The 23,908-nt window shown below is 45.9% G+C and overlaps 1 protein-coding gene across 3 annotated transcripts in view; it reads right to left on the bottom strand.

Annotated features, from left to right (window-relative positions):
• Window positions 1–6,540: 6,540 nt before the first annotated feature.
• SMOX (spermine oxidase) overlaps window positions 6,541–23,908 on the bottom strand; it is a 103,304-nt gene continuing 85,936 nt past the window's right edge. For 2 of the 3 annotated variants that reach the window (XM_084625600.1, XM_084625601.1), the window contains exons 5-7: window positions 22,238–22,937; window positions 9,848–10,008; window positions 6,541–6,945 (exon numbers count right to left, since the gene is read on the bottom strand). In XM_084625600.1, coding sequence (XP_084481726.1) covers window positions 6,808–6,945; window positions 9,848–10,008; window positions 22,238–22,937 — 999 coding nt within the window. In that variant the 3' untranslated portion in view covers window positions 6,541–6,807. The remainder of the gene's footprint in view (window positions 6,946–9,847; window positions 10,009–22,237; window positions 22,938–23,908) is intronic. The other variant, XM_084625602.1, reaches the window with a different exon arrangement.

A 23,908-nucleotide genomic window follows, 5' to 3' on the forward strand; every position in this document is an offset into this window, starting at 1 on the left:
GTGGGGGCTGCTGGGAGACTGCCTGCGATCAGAGCCATCATCCCTCCTTTTCCTCCACTGTTCAGATCAATAATGAGTGCCCATCTGGGTGAATCTGTAGGTTTGTCTGTCTGCTGTGTGTATCTTGGATCATGCAATAGGTTGTAGGGAAGGGGGAGGGGGAGTTGTAATACCTTTTATTAGGTATTTCATGCCCTCTGACCACTGCAAATGCTCCCCAGGGCCTGTCTGGGAACAACTGCTAAATTTGGGGCATCAGGATGGGGTGAAAAAATGTGTGATTACTAAGGCTGTTTGGGGGAAGCAACTAATTGCGAACAAGAAATTCCATTCAACAGGAGGCAGCATGGGACAACGGACTGAACACAGGACTGGCATCCAGGAGACCGGGGCGCTCTTCCCAGGCCTGCCACATACCTAATGTGGTGATGTGTAACTGCCCATCAGGTTCCTCCTCAATTTACACCCCCAGAGCTCAGGTTTCAGGGTAGTGGGCATGGACTCAAAGCTGAACAGACCAGGGGGTTAGCTGTGACTTTCCAAAGAGGGCAGTGTTCCTGGAGGGAACTACCTTCAGCAGGCACCGTACTCTGAGGTGGGAGGCTACTTAGCTGTAGCTTAGCACTTGTCTACACTACAGAGCCCTGGCCAATATGGATATGTCAACAGAGATCTCTAGTGGATATGCAACATAAGTCGACAGAAGGAATTCTGCTGTGATAGCTACACCACCTCCCCAAACAATAGCCAAGCCCACAGAAGCACTCTTCTGTCAGCATAACTGCATCTGCGTTTGGGGTTTTCCTCCCATAGCTACATCTACTAGAGGGGTGCTGATCAGATCATAGCTACCTCCTTGGGTATTACTCCCTCTTTCTTTCTACTGGTTGGGAAAGTGCCTTCTTTCTTTGCAGCTTCTGCCATCTAGCACTGCCTTCCTGTATCATCATCAAGCCCAGCTTCCTTCACATCTCACAAACCACCACCGTCTTCCCTTCTTTGCCAGGCTCTCTTCCTTTCCAGGGCCTCTGCTTTGGTTTGGTAACCATCTGACTCCGCCAACCAGATTGGGTTACGCTGCAGATGAAGACGCTATGGAGTATTGCACTGCAGACAGACTTGTTTTTATTTCATTTATAAGTGCGTTCGTCACACAGGCGCAGAGCTAAAAGCCGTCAAAACAGACAGACAGACCTGGCTGTCCTAATGTCTACACTGGAAGACACTTTCTAATAAACTATTGCAGGCTCCATCAACCCACTAAATGCCTCAGAGCGGTAGGTTAATTGACAGAGCCGCTGGTGGATTAGTTGGGGAAGCAAGTTCCAGAGCAATGGTCCTCCATTAAACAAAGTGTCTCCAGCCGCAGACATTCCGTCTGGGATGGTCCGCGAACACATTCTGGATGACCTCAGCTGCCACGTTGGCACGCGGGGAAAGAGCCAGGTAACTAAGGCCCAACCCACAAATGGGTTTACAGGTGAGAGACAGCACCATAAATTGCCTCCAGAAGCACAGAGGGAGCAGGTGCAGTCTTTGAATGGAGGCAATATGTTCTATGCCAGGGGTGGGCAAACTTTTTGGCCCGAGGGCCACATTGGGGTTGCAAAACTGTATGGAGGGCCGGGTAGGGAAGGCTGTGCCTCCCCAAACACCCTGGCCCCCGTCCCCCTCCCACTTCCTGCCCCCCTCCGAACCCCCGACCCATCCAACCCCCCCTGCTCCTTTTCCCCTAACCACCCCCTCCCGGGATCCCCTGCCCCTAACCACTCCCCAAGATCCCACCCCCTATCCAACCCCCCTGCTCCCAGTCCCCCGATCCCTATCCACACCCCCGCCCCCTGACAGGCCCCAGGACCCTACGCCTATCCAACTGCCCCCTGCTCCCTGTCCCGACTGCCCCCTCAGGATCCCTTGCCCCTTATCCAACCCCCCCAGCCCCGGCCCCCTTACCATGCTGCTCAGAGCAGCCTGTCTGGCAGCCACACTGCCCGGCCAGAGACAGACCACGCTGCCGCTCTGCTTGGCAGGAACTTGCAGCCCCGCCACCCAAAGCACTGCCCACGCAGCGGCGTGACTGCAGGGGAGGGGCTGGGGGCAAGCCTCCCCGGCTGGGAGCTCAAGGGCCGGGCAGGACGGTCCCGCAGGCCGGATGTGGCCTGCGGGCCATAGTTTGCCCATGTCTGGTCTATGCTGTAGCAACTGAGGGCTTGTCTACCCTACACACCAGATCGGGCAGCGATTGATCCAATGGGGGTAGATTTACCATGTCTAGTATAGACGCAATAAATCGACTGCGGAGCGCTCTCCCATCGACTCTGGTACTCCACCAGAACGAGAAGTGCAAGCGGAGTCGACGGGAGAGCATCAGCTGTCGACTTATCGCAATAAAGACACCGCGATAAGTAGATCTAAGTATGTCCGCTTCAGCTACGCTATTCACATAGCTGAAGTTGCATATCTTAGATCGACCCTGCGCGGTAGTGTAGACAAGCCCTGAGTGTGCCCCCTGAAAAATGCAGTGTGGGACGCTAGCTAATCACCAGAGATAGGATGTCTCTCCACATTGTGTGCTCAAGTGATGGGGCTTCCACTACTTCATTTGGGAGATTATTCCCCTCTAATAGATCTGACTGCTAGGAAATAATCCTAATGAGTCATTGTGACATACAGAGCGTGTCATGTGCGGGGACAATAAACTCTCCAGGTGTGGCTTGTTCCGGCTCTTCTGCTGGCATCCATATTAGAACTGGATGAAATATTCATCACAAACGTGTCTTGTTTGTGGCGCTCAGCAGAATTACTGTAGCTTGTTTTGCTCGGTGCCAAACGCCTGCAAAACTGGAGCCACCTTACGAAATGGCGACATTTTCCAACTTCATTTTGCAAGGGGTATTTTTCACTATACACATACCCAGGAAGAATCGGAAGGCCACGCTCCGTTATACTCTGCTGCCACTCAGAACCTTCACAGCAGAGGCATGATTTACCCACTAGTCACAGGAAGTTAGGTGCTTTGCAAAAATGCATGAAAAGAAGATCCCCATCTAACAGAGTTAATAGTTTGAAGCTCCTAATCCTGCAAGTATGTGCACACATGCTTCACTTTAGCGCCAAAGCATAATCCCCTTGTCCAGGTAGACAGACAGTGGACAGAATGCAACAACAAGCTAAGAGATTAAGCAGGGGCACATGGCACGTGTCGTCTGAGATCCACAAGTTTTGTTTAGAACAGCATTTTTGTTAGTTTTAAAGATAATCTCGTGTCTATTTTTGTTCATTCATCTTTAAAAAGATTTATAATTCTCAGAAAAACAAAATTATTTGTACTCCAAAATTACGTTATTTCAAGATTCATTACCACAGGGTTTCTTGCACCCTCTTCTAAAGTATCTGATACTGGTCACTGTCCGAGACACAAGATACTGGACTAGATGGTTCCTAGGTCTGACCCAATATGTTAATTCCTGGTGTTCTAATCCGACGGCAGAGGAGACAGGGGGTGGATGTGAGTGTGTGATTACCAGAGTGACATTATAGGCTTCAGCTATAGATTTTTTGTTTTGCAATAAAGGGTCTAAACCAGATCCATCTAGTCAAGCTTCTCATCTGCCCACAGAATTTAGGGGAGCAGAAAAACCCTGAACAACAATCTGCATAAACCAAAACCACCTCTGCATTTGCACCCAGGTCCCTGTTCAGTGTTTGCTGAAAAGTTGGGTTTTGTTTTATGGCCCATTTGTGTTTACAGTAAAACAGGAACATATGCTCTGGCAAATATTTGCTTTACACAAATAAGGAAAAAACTTCAAGAGAAGTAAATGACACACACAGGCACACATATGCTTCAGCCTGTTGCTAATGCGAATACCCAATTAAGCACATTTTTAAAATAAACAGTGAGTTTCTTTTTGAGAAGCCTAATTAGACCTTAGGAGAATTCTCTGTTAAACTGTTAAGTAGGTCTGGAGATTTGGCACAGATGGTTTCTACTAATTATGCATTTGGTGCCCTCCTCCTCATTTCACAGTGAAACAGATTTTCATGTCCAGACTGCATTGCTGGAATACAAACTACAGCTGGAAAACCTGATCACTGAGGTGCCCCTTCAGAAACAATTTGGTACATTGAGGGATGACTATGTGTAGAGACCTACAAATCTGCAAATATCCATGTACCATTGTTGTGGGTCACAGATCAGATGTGGATATAAATTTTGTATCTGCGCAGGGCTCTATGTGTTACACTGTCCTCTCCTGGCTGCAAACAGAACTGTTCAACTGTATGCCATACGGTTTATATGGCTAGTTGCTAATGGAGGTAACACAAGAACCAGGGGGTCATCCAATGAAATTGATAAGGAGCAGGTTTCAAACAAACAGAAGGAAGTACTTCTTCATACCACACACAGTCAGCCTGTGGAACTCATTTCCAGGGGATGTTGTGAAGGCCAAAAGCATAACTGTGTTCAAAAAAGAATTAGATAAGCTCATAGAGGCTAGGTCCATCAATGGCTAGTAGCTGAGATGGTCAGGGACACAATTCCATGCTCCAGGTGTCCCTGAACCTCTGACTGCCAGATGCTGGGACTGGAGGACAGGGGATGGATCACTCAGATTACCCTGTTCTGTTCATTCCCACTGAAGCATCTGGCACTGGCCTCTGTTGGAAGACAGGATACTGGGCTAGATGGACCATTGGTCTGATCCAGAGTGGCCTTTTTTAGGTTCTTACGAGCTTCTCCTTTAGCTCAAGTGGGAAGGGTCTGTCCTTTTGGTGCTGGAAAATGTAAGTTATAGCTCAGCTGTCCCTGACATTTTGAGAGGCCCGTGGTGCCAGAATTGGCTGTATCGTTTTTCAAGCTCTCTCCCGCTCTGATTACATTTTCAAGGCTTTGTCCTGTGGGCTAGAAATTTAATCTAACTTCAGTTTTAACCATTTTTCAAATAAGCCAAATGTGGCTAGGGCTGAGCTTGCCGGATTACGACTGCTGATATCATCACCTTGGGATGCTCCCCTGATAAAGCTGTGCCATCCCAGTCGGTGCTGACACCAGGGTCAGACAAGCAAAGAGAAAGAGACGCAGTACACCATAAACAAACCTTGGCAGAGAGATTCCCTAATCTTTCGCCCGATGTTTAGGCTCCTCGTGGAACGTGGAGTTGGATTGTTAAATCAGTGCCAGGCTCTCGGTCCGAGACATAATGGAATATGAGCTTTCAATAAAGCATAGGTGGGGGGAAGGTGTCATGCCATTATTTTATCCGATTGCCCCAGAACCTAGGCCTCTTACAGAAAGCTGGCCTCACAAAGGGATCACTGAGACACGCAAAAACTAAAATCCTCCTACCCCCAATATATTACAAGATTAAGCTAGGTGGCAACCCAAAGATGTTTAAAACAGTTAGCCCCAACCTGAGTGTACAGTATGCACCGCCTCAAACAACAGAGCCCACGCTCTGTATTCTCATTTGGGTACCGCCTAGTGTGTGTGAACAGAATATTCCTTCTCACAAGACCAAGGGAATTAGAGATGGCACAGGCCGAGGAGGGAAGCTAGTCCCTCCCCTCTGAGGATATGCTGTCTCAAATGTACACAGGTAGGCCTGGGCTGCAAAGCTTGGATCCAGCCTCCAGATGGTTAGATGCTGGGGATCTAGCTCAGGTCCATGTCTACGAGTGTATTTAGAGCATTCAGAATACTTTTTAAAACACCTGGTTTTGTTATAACATGGTTGGACCCAGCCATCCACAATTCTGCAAACAACTGCTACTGGGCATGGCCTTTACTATTGTGAGTAGTCTCAGACTTCAAATGACTTTGGCCCCTTGTCTTCTTCTGTTTGGAAAGCGTATCTGGGGCACTGCCACCAAACAAACAGAACTAAGTATCTGTGTTCACTGCAGAGTTAGCTTGGGTACTTACCCGGGTGTTACCCCTGACCCTGCTCCCATCCACATGCAACACGCTCTCACCTGAATTTGGTGGCCCTTTAAACCCAGGCTAACTGGAGATATAGGTTAATGCTGCTTTCACTCAGGTTGATAACCCGCCCCCTTTGCCCTGAGGATACAGGCTAAACCACTCAAGTCCTCAGAGTCCTCCAGGGCCTTCCCACAATTCCCCCTGTGTGCCCAGAAGGACAGACAAGTTCTCCCACAATTCACTGGAAAAATCATAGAGCAGCTCAACTTACTGCAGCACAAAAACCCATGGGATATGCCCCCAGAAGTCCAATGGAAGCGCTACACCAGTGAAGACACAATAACTTGGGCAGGGCTTTGCAGTGTGACTGCTCACACCTGGCCTAGGCTAAGCTGTGCCAATCACCCAAGTTAACTCTGCAGTGAAGACACACCTTAAGAGAAAAGACCCCTGCTATTCAAAATCTCATGGCAAGGAACAGAAATCCATACCTTGTTATAGCTTTTTGGAAAGAGAAAAATAAGGTATTGAGCAGAAGCTCCCAAACAAGTGCACAGGATGTACCAGACCACTCAGATATTTTATTACAACATTTATTTTAGAAGAGAAGGCACTTACAATACAGAAAAAAATTGAAGAGGCACTGAGAGTGCAATTGAAATGACACACATACATACACAAAAAGTTTACCATACAGAAAGAGCACCCTCCTCTGTTAACAATCCAGTAATGGAAATAAGCTACAGGTGACTATGTTTTTAAACAGTTAGGGCTTTTTTATATAAAAAGATAAAAATCGTTCTACTATTAATTTAAAAAAACCTACACACAACTGTAAAAGGTATCACGAGTTAGTGGTTCCTTCTCAAACATTAAGCCTTTCAGTTCCTGCATTGTAAGAGGTCTTGGTACATTTCAATGAGGTGAGCAGCCTCTCTCTGGCCAGAAAGCAAAGCACCATGGGTAGTGGAATAATACTTCCTATGAGTGGCCTCCCCCGAAAACATCACCTGCATAGGCTGGAGATGAGATAAGAAAGTCAGTGGAAGTTGCAGAGTTCCATCCATCACAGCTCCAGGAAAGAGTCAAACAGTCTATTGCCCTTCTACACCCCAAAGAGATGTGTCACAGCTATATGCAGTTGTGAGTGCCAAATATGTACTGGCTAGAGGGACTGTCTAGTACCATCCTCTGAGGGCACGGATACACCAGTGCAGCTGTACTGGTGCAAATCATTTTTTATCCCATTGCAGCACATCTACACAAGAGGAGGTTTGAAAGTTTTACCTTCTCCACGGATTCAATTTCTGCTTCTTTCATCTCACACGATGCCATGTTCACTGTATTCTTTTTGAGGGTTACGTTTAATTTTTCCCAGTTTGACAAGATACATCCCAAAGCCACCAGATTCCCAGACTTAGAGAATAGTGGCATCTCTCTCGATTTTATAGCATCTCTCACCACAGTATCTATGTGCTTGTTAAGGGGACCACATATGAAAAAGCTCTGGTTCATCCAGAGATTTTATTAATTAAATTCCCCCACACATGAGAGATATGAAAGAGGAAAAGGCTTCATGGGCTTCAAAGTGGTGAATTCCACAGGAAGTAGAGATGTTCACAGAATTTAAATTATTCAAAATCTCAACTACCCCTTTTAATAGGCACCTCTGCCCCTCACAATCATACAAAAATGTATAGCCAAAAGAAGAGACAAGATCACAGAAGTCGGATTCATAGAATCATAGAATATCAGGGTTGGAAGGGAACTCAGGAGGTCATCTAGTCCAACCTCCTGCTCAAAGCAGGACCAATCCCCAACTAAATCATCCCAGCCAGGGCTTTGTCCAGCCTGGCCTTAAAAACTTCTAAGGAAGGAGATTCCACCACTTCCCTAGGTAACCCATTCCAGTGCTTCACCACCCTTCTAGTGAAAAAGTTTTTCCTAATATCCAACCTAAACCTCCCCCACTGCAACTTGAGACCATTATTCCTTGTTGTGTCATCTGCTACCACTGAGAACAGTCTAGATCCATCCTCTTTGGAACCCCCTTTCAGGTAGTTGAAAGCAGCTATCAAATCTCCCTCATTCTTCTCTTCTGCAGACTGAATAATCTCAGTTCCCTCAGCCTCTCCTCATAAGTCATGTGTTCCAGTCCCCTAATCATTTTTGTTGCTCTCCGCTGGACTCTTTCCAATTCTTCTGCATCCTTGTTGTCTGACAAGTCATCATCTCTCTAGGAAGGGGGCCTAGACCCTGAGACAAAGCAAGTAGCCTGGGAAATTGCACAGACATAGCTAACACATCACATGTCTTCTTATCGCTACAGTCAAACAACTAGGACTGCCTGAGAAGACCATTTTATCACACAGACTTGAACTCCCAATGCATGAGCTTCACAACAAGGGGCAGGATCTCTTTAGTGTACTAGCCCAGCCACAGAAGGAGTTCTCCATACACTGCTCTGGCATATTCTGAATTAGCCCTCAGGATAAGTCACAACTGAGGCCATGTTTAACACTCATTCATAGATGTACAGATTCTAAGGCCAGACGGGACCACTGTAATCATCTAGATCTGACCTCCTGTATACACAGGCCATGGAACTTCCCTAACATAATTCCAAGAGCAGAGCTTTCAGACAGACATCCTCTCCTCATTCAAAAATAACCGGTCTCCAATGGTTCATTAACCTAACTGTTAAAAATTTACACCTTACTTCCAGTCTGAATTTGTCTAGCTCCAATTTCCAGCCTTAGGATCATGTTACATCTTTCTCTATTAGACTGAAGTGCCCTTTATTATTATTATTATTATTATTATTTGTTCTCCATGTAGATACTGTAATCAAGTCACCCCTTAACCTTCTCTTTGTTAACCTAGATAGATTGAGTTCTTTGAGCCTATCACTATAAGGCATAGTTTTTTTTTTCTAATCCTTTAATCATTCTTGTGGCTTTTCTCTGAACCCTCTCCAATGTATCAACATCCTTCTTGAATTGTGGGCACCAGAACTGGACACAGGATTCTAGCAGCGTTCGCACTGAACCAAATCCAGAGGTAAAATAACCTCTCTGCTCCTCCTCAAGATTCCCCTGTTTATGCCTCCAGGATCACTTTAGCTCTTTTGGTCACAGCACCACACTGGGGAGCACAGCCAGCATGACCCCCAAATGTTTTTCAGAGTCACTGCTTCCCAGGAACACGATGAAAAAAAGAAAAAGGAGGACTTGTGGCACCTTAGAGACTAACCAATTTATTTGAGCATAAGCTTTCCACTGAATGCATCCGATGAAGTGAGCTATAGCTCACGAAAGCTTATGCTCAAATAAATTTGTTAGTCTCTAAGGTGCCACAAGTCCTCCTGTTCTTTTTGCGAATACAGACTAACACGGCTGCTGCTCTGAAACCTATGAAAAAAAGGTTGCGTTTTAAAATGAATAAACTATCGCTATTGTAACACCCACAATTTCAAACAGGACTTTGCATCTAGCATAGACAGAGACAGTAGTGTTTAAAAACACATCAGCCAATCATGACCAACCTGAGATTCTCTTTTACAGGTGTCTGCCCTGGCTGATGGGGAGCAAACGTCCGAAGGTGCTTCTCTGTCTTCAATTTCCCCAAGCCACCCCCAAAAGCAGTAGTAAAAAGAACAGGCAGGTGAAGCAGGGAGGCAAAACCTCTCTGAATAAAATCATCCCAAGAACAGGTTTAAAATATTTGAGGGCAGATTTCCAGTAGGTAAAAGAAACAAAGAACTGCAAGGAGAGGAGAGTGGAGGCACGCACAGATCAGTATAAATATTGTACCAAAAGTAGGCTACAAACCATGGAATCTAGCGAGCTGGAAAATAGCAACTCCCCTTAATAAAGTCATAGCCAACCTATCTCTCTCTCCATCCTAGTGTTCAATACTTACAACCGTCTTGGAGCTTTCCGTATAAGGCAGTGGCTTAGCAAGTTTCTCCACATCAGCCCCGCTAGACCCAACCTGGGTGTAAGAATAGGATCCTCGGAAGTTGGGATTGCTGCCCCATGAAGACCGCAGGATGCGGCGAGGTTTCGGAATGTTTGGATTCCCTGGGTCAAAACCAAAGGAGAAAACACAGTCCAGAGAAAAGTGGCTACAACATCGATGTGCCAAAGGCATGGGATGCAACCACTGGGGAGCTCAGCAACCTGCCCACGCAGTTAGTTATTTCTTCACATTTTTAAAATACAACTATAAATGCCTAACCATAGTGAGCCTGACAACCATATGTAACAAGCCTAAAATAGTTCTCTTGAGGACAGGGGATGGTTATTCCTCTGGTTACAGCTCACCCCTTGTATGCTTACAACGCTGGAAGAATATTAGGTGGGCATACAACAGAAAGTTCCTTCACAGAAGTGTATGTTGTGACATCGTGGCATTATTGAACTGATGTATAGTATAGATGGACAAATAAGCAAGACCTTTATTCTTCAACCTGCACAGTCAAGGAACATGTACGCAGCCATCTGTAGGTTTTAGTAAAATTTCAAGGATAAAACAAAGGAATTAAAAATATGTTCTTCCAGGAAAATTAGGAGCAGGACCAGCAATGGTTCCAGGCAATGACTTGGGTTTGAAATGAAAAGCCTGAGAAGTGTCTGAGCTGTGCAGAAATAGGAAGCCACATTTTCAGATATCAGATTTGTCAAGGAAATTGCTGTCACAGTTTATTTTTAAAAGGTTGAGCATAAGCCCAAGAGAACATATAGTAAGTGCCATAACACAATGCAAATACTGTTGTACTCTGAAGTCTTCTTACAGAGCACATTCCAAAGCACTTACACAAAAGTCACACAATGTATTGTGCAGTGCCAACCCAAATAAGAGGAGGTGGTTAGAAATGAGCCTTTGTTGCCCTCACATTGTAAAGGGTGCATGTTCTCATTTTATATTGTCAAGGTGCCCAGAGGCCTTTAGGTGCAGGCATCAATACATAACAGAACAATAATAAAAAGTTGATAACACTGGGAACATGACGTTGCCCTTACAAGTACTGAATTTTAAATTGAGAATCATACAAAAGCAGGGACAGAAATTAGAAAGAGATCATTCAGAGGCTCTTGGGGAGTATGCAGAAGCCAGGGAGCTACTGAATTTGTGAAATGAAGAGAGTTTGGGGTATCTCTAGCCTGAATGGCAGTTGTATAAAATCAGTGTGCTTAATAAAGCAATGACTTGGATACTTGTGAAAAAAACAACTTTGTATTTCCTTTTTGAAGATCTCCAAAAGTACCCTAATGAGTTTAGCTTCAGTCCTCCTGTGATTGAAGCAGCATCATTCCGATATCACTAACTGGAAACTGAAACACAGAGAGATAAAGTGACTTGCCCGTGGTCATACCGAAGTATCTGCGGCAGAGCCAAATGCAGATCTGAGACGTCCTTACTCTCAGCCCTGTGCTTGTGCTCAGACCATCCGCCTCTTCGCAGTACAGACACTTCCCGGGTTATGCAAGACCCAACTTACGCAAATTTGCACTTACGGAAAAATTTCCATATGCCAGAAATAGGATTTTCGAGTTGCAGAAATTTTTGCGTAACATACAGGTATACGTTTCCGACTTACGCCAAATTCGAGTTATGCAAGGCTTTCCAGAATGGAACGATTGCGTAAGTCGGAGGGCAGCGTACAGTGGAGGTGTAGGTAAACAGTAGTATCTATTATGCATTTAACTGAAGCATTCATGCCACTTTAAATATAAGAAACCTGTTACATTTGGGGTGAGAAATTGTGGGGAGTGGGGAATGCTGGTCAAGAAACAGACTATCCCTCAACTTGCAATAGAAATCCTACGGTGTCTTTAACTTCCATCTGGCCAGTCACTGCACTGCACAGACAGACAGAGGGAGGCTCCATTTGAGGGGAAATGAGAACATGCAAGACAAACTCCGCAAGCCACAATGTTGCAGTGCTCCCTTGGAGAGGAAGAAAACCTGTTAGGAATGCTACCTCAACCTGGCAGGGAAGCAAAACTCAGCGGAAAATCTGTCAAGAAACTCATCTAACAGGATACTCATATAACATTTTTTTGTAGATAGTTGGATATTCTGGCTGCTTCTGTTTGTCCACAGATCAAATAAATGCACTGATGTGGATGTGGAAACCCCTAAGAAAGGATCACAGATGGGCTATTCAAATAGAGAGATGACGGTTGTACAAAGACTTTGGCTATTGTTAACATAGGAGTGTGTGACCCTAGAACCTCTTGATGCCAACTGGCAGAGGGATGCATAAGGGTTAGAGGTATACCCTGGGTGTGGTATTTACATACCACTCCACCAAAAAGTATCACTTCAGGTCTCTACTGAAAGCCTGTGTCACACTGGTCATCCTAATCTTTGCAAAATGTATGAGTGGATAATATGTAAGGAGACGTGTATATATACTGCAAATTATGTTCTTAAATGCTTGGCTGACCTTTGTGTATTGTGTGTTTTACAACAGGAGTCTGTTTGCATACTGAGTCAAATGCTAGAGAAGATTGTGGGGACTTCAGAAGAAATTAATTGGAAGAAGTGAACAGCAGGGGGAGAAACCAGTTTACAGATGAAGAGCAAAGGACTTGTCTCTTACATGGAGGGGTGCTGAGAGACACCCTGGCATCCTCCATCTGGGGAGACAAGCCAGCAGCGGGCTTGGTCTTACAAAAGGGAGGTGTTCAGCCATCCAGTTGAAAAACACTGTGAGAAGGACTTTGGGTGAACAACACGTTATTTAACAGGAGGACAACTTGCTAGTTATGAGATTAGGCTCCAGAATGTGTGTTACGATTTTATTTTATATCTAATCATTTCTTTCTATTAATCCTACTTGCTTCTTCTCCAATCACTGTTCCTTGTCAAATAAACAAATCTAAATGCCGTGTGTTAAGTGGAGTGGTGATCCTGAGGTAACACTGATAGTCTGGTGCATGCTGTTCCCTGGGGAGCAGTGGATCTGCGAATTCCGTGAGTGTGCACTGGATCCGGGGCTGGATACTCCAGCGGATGCTCAGAGAACTCAGGGACTGGCGTGTATCTATCACTAACCTGCAAAGGGACGACAGAGCCTGGTTAGGCTGAGAGTGCTCATGCTGCCTGTGGCTGGTGGGTCTGGGCGTAGACCCCGGGAAGGCACAGACAAGGCTTCCTCATGCTCAGGGCAGGTGGTAGCGAGGTGACTCCCCACCCCGAGTACTCCTGGGAAGCGTCACAGAGTGTACCCATTATTATACCACCAGGGTTCATATTTCTGAATCTATGGAGGGGGAATCCATGGAACCCAAACCAGCCTCTCTTTATTCTGTTTTCATATTACTAGTTATGAGGCAAGGATATGTGGATTTACAGTACACAAACCAGGGTATCATAGTTTTAGGGCCTGGTGAGGGATGAATGTGTGTGCATACACATAAGTAACTCCCACTGAAATCGAGTGGAGTTTTGCCTGTGTGTTTTGCAGCGTCAGTCAGCCTTGTAACTTGCTTAAGAGTGAGTAGGCAGAGCTGATGTACTTCCTTTGGATCAGTTCCTCCTAGAAAAATGGGTCTAGAGCTAACTTCCTCCAAAAGTTGGGTGGTGTTCTGATCTGGGGATTTAGGACTCAGTGTAGTCTACGGAAAGCCTCATTCACACCATGGGCTTTATATCAAGCCCTTAGTTTGGTCCATTGTAGAGTTAGGAGCCACCCACGAAATACAGACGAGGATCCAAGTGTTCCTGAAGACTGAGGGGTCGAGCTTTTCAGCTGTAGCTTTGAATATCTTTTGGAACTCCATGAGCGTTGTACATTATTGCAGGAAGTCCAGTAATGTTAAAACCCTAACCAAAAGTTAAACTGAAAAGTATGAGCACAGCTGAACATTTATTTTAGATTTTGCACTTGCAAACATTGTGAAAATGTGGAAGTCTAAAAGCTGAAGCATGTATGATGCAGAAAGAACAAAGCACAATTCACAGGGAGGGCACAAATTTAATACAGCACGCATCAGCATTAGAAAAACGCTGCATGGCTGAGTGAGTGCCTTGGCCATAGGCTCCCAGAAATACAAATTCTTAACACTGAGAACTTAGCCAACACCGTAATGAGTACAAGGCCTCAGACTGTCTAGAGCATGGGTGTAGTTGAGGGGGGGAGGAGCGTTGCCAGCCTTATAGGGAGGCGCCGTGGTCAGGGGGCAAGGATCAGTGCATTTAACTTAATGCACCTAGCTGGGCCCCTGCTAGCAGCTCCCTGACCTCCAACTTTCTCCTCCTTGTCCACCAGCAGCCCAGGGTGCTGGTTGTTTGGTGGTCCTGGTGGGCCCCACGCTGCCGCATGTCTCTGTGCGGTGCAGTGGGGAAGCGGGAGGCCGGCATGAGGTGTCCCCTCGGCGGCGGCAGCAGCAGCAGCCGCCCCGGCAGGAAGGTGGCCACAGCAGCACCGGGAGGCACCAGAAAATGGCAGCATCCAGTCTAGCTGCAACAGCTGGTGCCAGAGTGGCCGCAGCTCCCGCACTCAGGTCAGCACAGCAGACAGCATCAGCCTCCAGGGCTCCCCCGTTAAGCTGCCCCCCCAGCACCGGCAACCCAGGTAGTGCACAACCCCCACAGTGCCCACCACTCCAGGAGGGGGAAGAGAGCCAGCGAAAGTGGGGAGCGAGAGAGAGAGAACATGTCTCCGCCTGCCTCCCACACACCCCTATTGGCCTGGCTGGAGCGGCCTCCTACCCCAAATACAGCAGGCATACTAGGCCCATGGGCTAGAGGCACCCTATTTTAATCAGATTTAGAGGACACTACATTATTCAGACACCCAGTTGTGAATTCCTGAAATTGTCAATGGTTCTCAGGCCAGCAAAATCTAGAGGGCTTTCACAGCAAATATAGATAATCCACTACTCTCCACTCCATTACTCACTTGCATGTGAAATTTAAGCGTCCAGAGGCAGATCATCTCCTCTCCTCCTCCAAGAAGCATACCAAGAGTACAATTATGCTGAGCCTAAAATAATAGAACACGGGCCTGATCCAACACCCACTGAAATCAATGGGAAGAGTCCTACTGACTTCAATGGCCACTGGACCAGAGCCTGTAACTTAAATGTACAGCTGAAGAGGGAAGTCCTAAGGGCTCCTGTATTCTGGAGATAGCACCACACTGTCCCTCCATGCCCACCCCCATGTGAAAGCTACCCAGAGGTATAAAAATCAACAGCATTCATAGTGGGGCCTGATGGACCAGAGGATTTCCTGTTCCTTGACTTTAGCAAAGCTTTTGACACGGTCTCCCACAGTATTCTTGCCAGCAAGTTAAAGAAGTATGGGCTGGATGAATGGACTATAAGGTGGATAGAAAGCTGGCTAGATTGTCAGGCTCAACAGGTAGTGATCAATGGCTCCATATCTAGCTGGCAGCCGGTATCAAGTGGAGTGCCCCAAGGGTCGGTCCTGGGGCCGGTTTTGTTCAATATCTTCATAAATGATCTGGAGGATGGTGTGGATTGCACCCTCAGCAAGTTTCCAGATGACACTAAACTGGGAGGAGAGGTAGATACGCTGGAGGGTAGGGATAGGATACAGAGGGACCTAGACGAATTGGAGGATTGGGCCAAAAGAAATCTGATGAGGTTCAACAAGGACAAGTGCAGAGTCCTGCACTTAGGACAGAAGAATCCAATGCACCGCTACAGACTAGGGACCAAATGGCTTGGCAGCAGTTCTGCAGAAAAGGACCTAGGGGTGACAGTGGACGAGAAGCTGGATATGAGTGAACAGTGTGCCCTTGTTGCCAAGAAGGCCAGTGGCATTTTGGGATGTATATGTAGGGGCACTGCCAGCAGATCGAGGGACGTGATCGTTCCCCTCTATTCGACACTGGTGAGGTCTCATCTGGAGTACTGTGTCCAGTTTTGGGCCCCACACTACAAGAAGGATGTGGAAAAATTAGAAAGAGTCCAGCAGAGGGCAACAAAAATGATTAGGGGACTGGAACACATGACTTATGAGGAGAGGCTGAGGGAACTGGGGATGTTTAGTCTGCAGAAGAGAAGAATGAGGGGGGATTTGATAGCTGCTTTCAACTACCTGAAAGGGGGTTCCAAAGAGGATGGATCTAGACTGTTCTCAGTGCTGATGACAGAACAAGGAGTAATGGTCTCAAGTTGCAGTGGGGGATATTTTGGTTGGATATTAGGAAAATCTTTTTCACTAGGAGGGTGGTGAAATACTGGAATGCGTTACTTAGGGAGGTGGTAGAATCGCCTTCCTTAGAAGTTTTTAAGGTCAAAAACTTGACAAAGCCCTGGCTGGGATGATTTAATTGGGGATCGGTCCTGCTTTGAGCAGGGGGTTGGACTAGATGACCTCCTGAGGTCCCTTCCAACCCTGATATTCTATGATTCTATGATTATGGTTATTTCTAGATTGCTGGTGGCAAGTTCTGAGTTAGCGCACAAGTAGTCCCACTTCCTGCAATAGTAATAATCATTTGGACTTATAAAGCATTTTCCTCTGAGCATCTCAAAACACTGATTATGTCTCTCAACTCTCCTGTGAGACAGGGAAGTATTGCACCCACTTTACAGAGGGGTGCAGTCATTTTAAACAGACACAGAGTGGTGAAGGCCAAAATCTCCAGACTTGGGTGTCTGAAGCACCCGAATAAGTGGTTTGACTGTGAAAAGGGGGAGCTTGAACAGTGGCTGTGGGAGCTCAGGCTGCTTAGTTAGCTATCCAAGTATGGATCTGGAGCACCAAAATTCACCCAGCACACACAAATGAAAAAAATTCCTCATTATCCCAGGGAGGTGTGGAAGAATAGCTATGAGCATTGTGAAAAACTTTCCCGCAGATAAAAAGACTTGCTTGGGGGGAATGAATTGCACCGGTGAAACTGGACACAAGGCATAATGGAAATGCTCCAGGAACCCTCTTTTCTCTGCAGTGATGAGTGCCTGAGAGGGAGGAGATCAGTTTGGATGTGGAGATTTGAGTTAGATACCTGGCAAATTTAACCAGAGATTCTGACCCAGGATTAGATCACTACACAGCACAAAGATGGGTTACAGCTGGGATGGCTGAGGAACCTGATGGACACTGAGCAGGTATTGTATCATCTGGAACAGCAACTGTAGTGAACACAGAAGATACAATTTCAAACTATTTTTCCCTGAAAAGATGAGGGAGGGGGAGGAGAGAGAGTTCCGTGACTAACCTTATTTGTAAGAGGGTAGGTTCAAAGTAGCAGAGGAGGAAGGCTAAAGAATTTAGTTCCCATTGAATAAAATAATTTAGAAAAAGAAGCTCAACAGTTTTGAATAGGAGGAACAATGGCAATCAAGATTATTTCTAAGATTTGGAAAGCATCATCATGGAGCACTAAGACAACTTGTTGTTAAGAAGAGAGCCTTCTCTGGTCTTTATGGAAGGTTGGAGCTGACCTGCTGTAAATAGTAAGGACAGCAATTTCAATTCAATGTATATGGATGTTTTTAAGGTACCACTGCACTCTTGTTTATAATCTCAGTGGAGGCTGGGATGGGAACAAGAGGAGAAGAGTGGAATGCAGTGGAGTGGAGTTCAGACTGGATTAACCTCGCAATTCGAAGGTCCCGAGGATGGAAAATTGAGCCTTGTAAGCATTTTTCCCCTAGTCTAAACAGATGGAGGTGGGAAATAAATAATGAGTTGCTCAGGCTACACTGGGCCCCAAGCAGGATCTTTGTCTTGCTTGTGCTTAAGGCAGTTTTGGCTGCAGATGGAGTCGAAGAGGAGAAGAAGGAAGTGGTGATGATAACACCCCATTTCAGGGAGGCAATGTAGCTTTAAATCCCTATTTAATGGCATAGTATTTTCCAGTACCACACATGACTGTTCTTAATGCTGTGCATGGTGAGAAATGTTTCTTGCCATGTGAACTTTCAGACTGCTGAGCAAAAGGTCATAGATTTCTCTTAAAGTTAAAGAGTAGCAGCCGTGTTAGTGTGTATCCGCAAAAAGAAAAGGAGGACTTGTGGCACCTTAGAGACTAACAAATTTATTTGAGCATAAGCTTTCGTGAGCTACAGCTCACTTCATCGGATGCATCCAAAAGCGTATGCTCAAATAAATTTGTTAGCCTCTAAGGTGCCACAAGTCCTCCTTTTCTTCTTAAAGTTACCACATGAATTTAATCTACTGCCAGAAATGGCTCTGAGGTATCCTGGTGGCTCAACCAGCAACAAACCACTGGCCAAGAGAATGTGCTGCAGTACTTGCAAACTAAAGCAACTAAGTCATCAGTTAACTTCTGTCCTGTTATGGTCACTAACAAGTCCCACTTATTATTAGAGTTAACAGCTATTGATTTACATCGGAGTGGGTATCCAGATTTAGGTCCCAATTCAACTCCTGTTGATGAATGTGTGTGCATGCACGTAATGGCACTGGAGCTGAAGCTTGATGACTGGAGGGATAAGTATTGACAGAGGAAGTCTAGGCCAATATTTATCTTGAGGAATAATAAATCCTGACCATCAGTAAAATTTAAGTCAAATCTGTATTGTTAAATACATTCTGAATGTCCTCACAGGAAGTGTTGGAGAAGGTCTCCAGCCAGGGATTTAAAAAGAGAAAAGAGTAACAGCTATCCTTTTCCGCTAAATAGTCTATTATATGAATGGTGAGAGGGTACTCCATGATGTAAAAAACTAAAGAGGAGACATGGGGCAAAATCCTAGTCTGAATGAAGTCCAGAGGAGTTTTGCCATGGACTTCAATGAGGCCAGGATTTCACCCCTGGTCTCTACCCCAGGAGATTAGACTCTGTGTCTACATGTTCAAGTGAGGCTACATCCACAAGAAGCTATTATTTGCCTCTTGAATGGCAGCAAACAATTGGCAAGTACTCATCAACATAGCTGATCCAACTATCATTGCCCAAGATCTCAGTATTGTTCATAGCCAAGAGACAGGTAAGAGAACTTTGCTAACTTGTCATCTTCCTTTAGCTAAGCTGTAAACCATGATTGGCTGGTATGCACAGCAGAAACCTGACGGTTCATACCATGTGAAAACACAAAATATATTCAAATGTCTGGGGGGTCAATAGAACAGGGAGACATGATGGAAGTGAATCAGAAAGTAAGGTTTGGATAGCATGGGATGGATGTGTGGATACGAATATGTCAATAATAAGAGGGAAGCTTCTGGAAGCATAGAAGGATTTCTCATCTTTGATAGCACCTCTTTTTAAAAAAAATTATAATCCAGTATGGAGTAGTCCTTAAAACCGAAAATCCTTGGACCAAGACAGTACAAAGCTTTGGTCTTCATTTCTGCAAAGATTCCAAGTCTAGAAGGGACCACTGTGATAATCTAATCTGATCTCTTGTATAACAAGGCCATGGAATTTCCCTCAGAAAATTTCTAGAGCAGAGCTTTTAGAAAAACATCCAATCTTGATTTAAAAATTGCCAGTGATGGAGAATCCACCACCTCCCTTGGTAAATTGTTCCAGTGGTTAATTACCCTCACCGTTAAAAATTTATGCCTCATTTCCCCTCTGAAGTTGCCTACCTTCATCTTCTAGTCATTGGATCATGTTATACCTTTGTTTGCTAGACGGAAGACCCATTATCAAATTTTTCCCCATGTAGCTACTTATAGACTGTAATCAAGACATCCCTTAACCTTCTGGGAGGAGTGGTAGATATGCTGGAGGGTAGGGATAGGATACAGAGGGACCTAGACAAATTAGAGGATTGGGCCAAAAGAAATCTGATGAGGTTCAACAAAGACAAATGCAGAGTCCTGCCCTTAGGATGGAAGAATCCCATGCACCGCTACAGACTAGGGACCGAGTGCTAGGCAGCAGTTCTGCAGAAAAGGACCTAGGGGTTACAGTGGACGAGAAGCTGGATATGAGTCAACAGTGTGCCCTTGTTGCCAAGAAGGCCAATGGCATTTTGGGCTGTATAAGTAGGAGCACTGCAAGCAGATCAAGGGACGTGATCATTCCCCTTTATTCGACATTGGTGAGGCCTCATCTGGAGTACTGTGTCCAGTTTTGGGCCCCACACTACAAGAAGGATGTGGAAAAATTGGAAAGAGTCCAGCAGAGGGCAACAAAAATTATTAGGGGTCTGGAACACATGACTTATGAGGAGAGGCTGAGGGAACTGGGATTGTTTAGTCTGCAGAAGAGAAGAATGAGAGGGGATTTGATAGCTGCTTTCAACTACCTGAAAGGGGGTTCCAAAGAGGATGGATCTAGACTGTTCTCAATGGTAGCAGATGACAGAACAAGGAGTAATGGTCTCAAGTTGCAGTGGGGGAGGTTTAGGTTGGATATTAGGAAAAACTTTTTCACTAGGAGGGTGGTGAAGCACTGGAATGAGTTACCTAGGCAGGTATTGGAATCTCCTTCCTTAGAAGTTTTTAAGGTCAGGCTTGACAAAGCTCTGGCTGGGATAATTTAGTTGGGGATTGGTCCTGCTTTGAGTAGGGGGTTGGACTAGATGACCTCCTGAGGTCCCTTCCAACCCTGATATGCTATGATTCTCTTTGTTAAGCTAAGCAGGTTGAGCTCCCTGAGTCTATCACTGTAAAGCATGTTTTCTAATCCTTTAATCTTTTGCATGGCTCTTCTCTGAAACCTCTTCCATTTATCAACATTATTCCTCAACTGTGGACACAAGAACTGGATACAGTATTCCAGCAGTGGTTGCATCAGTGCCAAATAGAGAGGTAAAATAACCTCTCTACTCGAGATTCCCCTGTTTACACATCCTAGGATCACATTAACCCTCTAGACCACAGCATCACCCAGCGAGTCCAAGTTCAGCTGATCAGCCACCGTGGCCCCCGAATCTTTTTCAGAGTCACTGCTTCCTGAAATAGAATCCCCCATGGGGGATTGTATGGCTTGCATTCTTTATTCCTAGAGGCATATGTTTACATTTAACTGTATTGAAATACATATTGTTTGGTTGTGCTCAGCTTACCAAGCAATCCACATCACTCTATATAACAGGGATTGGCAACCTTTGGCACGTGGCCTGTCAGGGAAATTCGCTGGCGGGCCAGGACTGTCTGTTTACCTGCAGCGTCTGCAGGTTTGGACGATCACAGCTTCTACTGGCCATGGTTCGCCATTCCAGACCAATGGGGGCTGCAGGAAGTGGCGCGGGCTGAGGGATGTGCTGGCCACCACTTCCCCCAGCCAACATTGGCCTGGAACGGTGAACCGTGGTCAGTGGAAGCTGTGATCGGCCAAACCTGAGGATGCTTCAGGTAAATAAACTGTCCCTGCCTGGCAGCGGATTTCCCTGATGGGCCGCGTGCCAAAGGTTGCTGATCCCTGCTATATAACAATGAGCTGAGCTCTTCATTATTTACCAGTCCCCAAATTTTTGAGCCATCTGAAAACTTTATCAGTGAGGATTTTGTTTTCTTCCAGGTCACTGATAAAAATGTTAAATAGCATCAAGCCAAGAACTGATCACTGGGCATCCCCACTAGAAACACACTGACTCGGTGATGATTTGCATAATTATACAGCACCCTTCCTCTGAGGACCTCACGGAGCTTTTCAGCATGAATGAACTACACCTCACAAACATAGCCCTTCCCTCAGTTAAGCTAGACAGGTAAAGCAGAAATGACAAATAGACTTGTTACAGCCTGAATTTTTAAAAGGTCACTAATTTGGGGTGCCTTCATTTTTGGGTGCTCCCTGATTTTCACTGCTGTAAACTACTGGCACCTAACATTGAACTGAAGTGTGCTCAGAGCCTCTGAAAAAGTGAGGCCCCGGGTGGCTCATCTTTGAAAATTTAGTCCCATGTGACTTACACGTGCAGTGAGTGGGAGTCAGAGACAGAATCCAAATGTCAGACTCTCAGCTGGTCTCAACTGGTGTAACTCCATTGTCTTTAATGGAGCTATGCTGATTTACACCAGCTGAGGATCTGGCCCCGGGAATCCTGACTGCCAGTGCGTCGCTGTAACTGTTAAAGCTGATAAAATGATATTGGAGAATTTTTTTAAAAAGCATTTGGAGTCTGATTGCACTCAACCCACCATTTGATGTAGTGTGCTCCAGTTCATCATCATCATCTCTATATAAATGAGTCTCAAAACACACTCAAGCCTTTAGAGCAGTGGCACTTGGACAAGTACATCGAGTGCGTCTCTGCAGCAGATGCTTCTAAAGCATTTGCACATACTTTCAAAAGGAACAAAAAGCCAAGGAGCTACTGACTACTTCATTGCATTTCCTTCCTCTTGGTCCCCCCTTTCTTCTCCACCAACAAAAGGAACGAGAGCATTGCTGACCTGTAAATTTACGCAGCATCTCAGTGCACGTCTCTGCCACAGTTTCATCGTCGTACTTCTCCATGATCAAAGCCTCCTCCCCGCAGATCCAGCCACTCAACACATAGCCATACCGCTCCGGTGGGTAGAGGACATCAAAGCTGCAGATCTTCTTGTACCACAACTCCTCAGGGTAAGTCAAACTCTCACTCTCCGCCTCATCCTCCCAGACGAACTGGATGCTGTTGCATTCAGGACTCCAGAAGGGCTCTTCAAACTCCAGGAAGATTTTGTCGGTGGTGCTAATGCCCAGTTTCTGAATGGCCATCACCTTCTCCTCAGGCAGGCCAGGGTGGAACATGCTCTCATGGTACTTCTTCAGGACCCCCAGCGATACGGTCACAATGACATGGTCGGCGAGGATGAACTCGCAATCCTCGCACTCCACAAGGACATGGTAGCCCTGGTCCTCCTCGGGGCGGTCGCTGTTGTGGTCGGCCACACGCTCAATCTCCTTGCTGACCGATTGGTTCCAGTGGATGCACTTGACTGGCTTGCGGAGCTGGATGACCGACTCTGGTATGGAATGGGCCAGGATCTCCACAATCTTGATAAAGCCACAAGGAATGACATGATGGGCCCCAGGGATTTCAGTCCATTCTCCGAATTCGCTGAGCGAGACCTCGTCCATGCTATGGGAGCTGCTCTCACAGCTCTCCACCTAGTGAAAGCAACACAAAACCATGGTACAGACAGAATAGTGCAAGTTAGTGGCAGAGACAGGAATAGAACCCAGGAGTCCTGAGTCCCAGTTCCTTGCAGTAGGCCACACTGATGTTTACCGATATGGCACCGGGGAACCAAAGAGCTAGACAAAACAGATCACTTGTTATACTGCCTACCAACTCTCTCTCTCTCTCTCTAAGGACCAACTGAGTGTGTTCTGCTATAGTACTCTCATACCCCAGCATGGCTGTATGGGTTACAACACTGCTGGGAAGTTCAAATCTTCTGCATGATGTTGGACCAAGGCCCTGGCCACTTTTGATCACGTAAAAATCCCATTGAACTTTTCTGCTAGAGAAGGGGTGGGGTGCTGAACATGGATCAGCTATGATGTGCTGCTCAAACTGAGGCTGATGCCATGCTTATTTAAACACTTTTTTCACTAGCTGATGTTGACAGAGATTCCCATTCCATAAGGAGACATTAGTAGAACAAAAGGGTTTCAAAGCCACCCCCTCGGAGGTAGATCTCAGCATGCCATAAACATTAGTATTCAACTAGCTAATGATCTACAGCTGAGAGGACGTGTTCCAGTGACCATGTGGGAAGGGAAGACATGGTGAGGTTGGGAGGATCAATCTTATGTGTACTTTGATTAGCAAAGCCTAGAGTTTGGGGACCCCCATCAAAACTGGTAAGCACAGCTATTGCTAGCATTGATCCCACAGTTTCAGGGCAGGATGTTAGGCCTGCCTTTTTGTTGTCAGTTTCCAGTGGTGCCTGGGGAATGGTGGCCCTATATCCTTCCCACCTTCTCTTTCTAGGTTTCTAATTTCTGGATCTGATCTCCACATCTGTGACCGTTTTCGCCAACGTTTTATGTAGTTATGAAAATTACAATTATCCATCTCACCTTTTAGCCTATTACCTAGGCTTTTCAAATGCAGTTTATAAGCCTGGCAGACC

This window comes from Lepidochelys olivacea, assembly GCF_965140295.1.
Source record: "Lepidochelys olivacea isolate rLepOli2 genome assembly, chromosome: 4".
Taxonomy (NCBI): domain Eukaryota; kingdom Metazoa; phylum Chordata; order Testudines; family Cheloniidae; genus Lepidochelys; species Lepidochelys olivacea.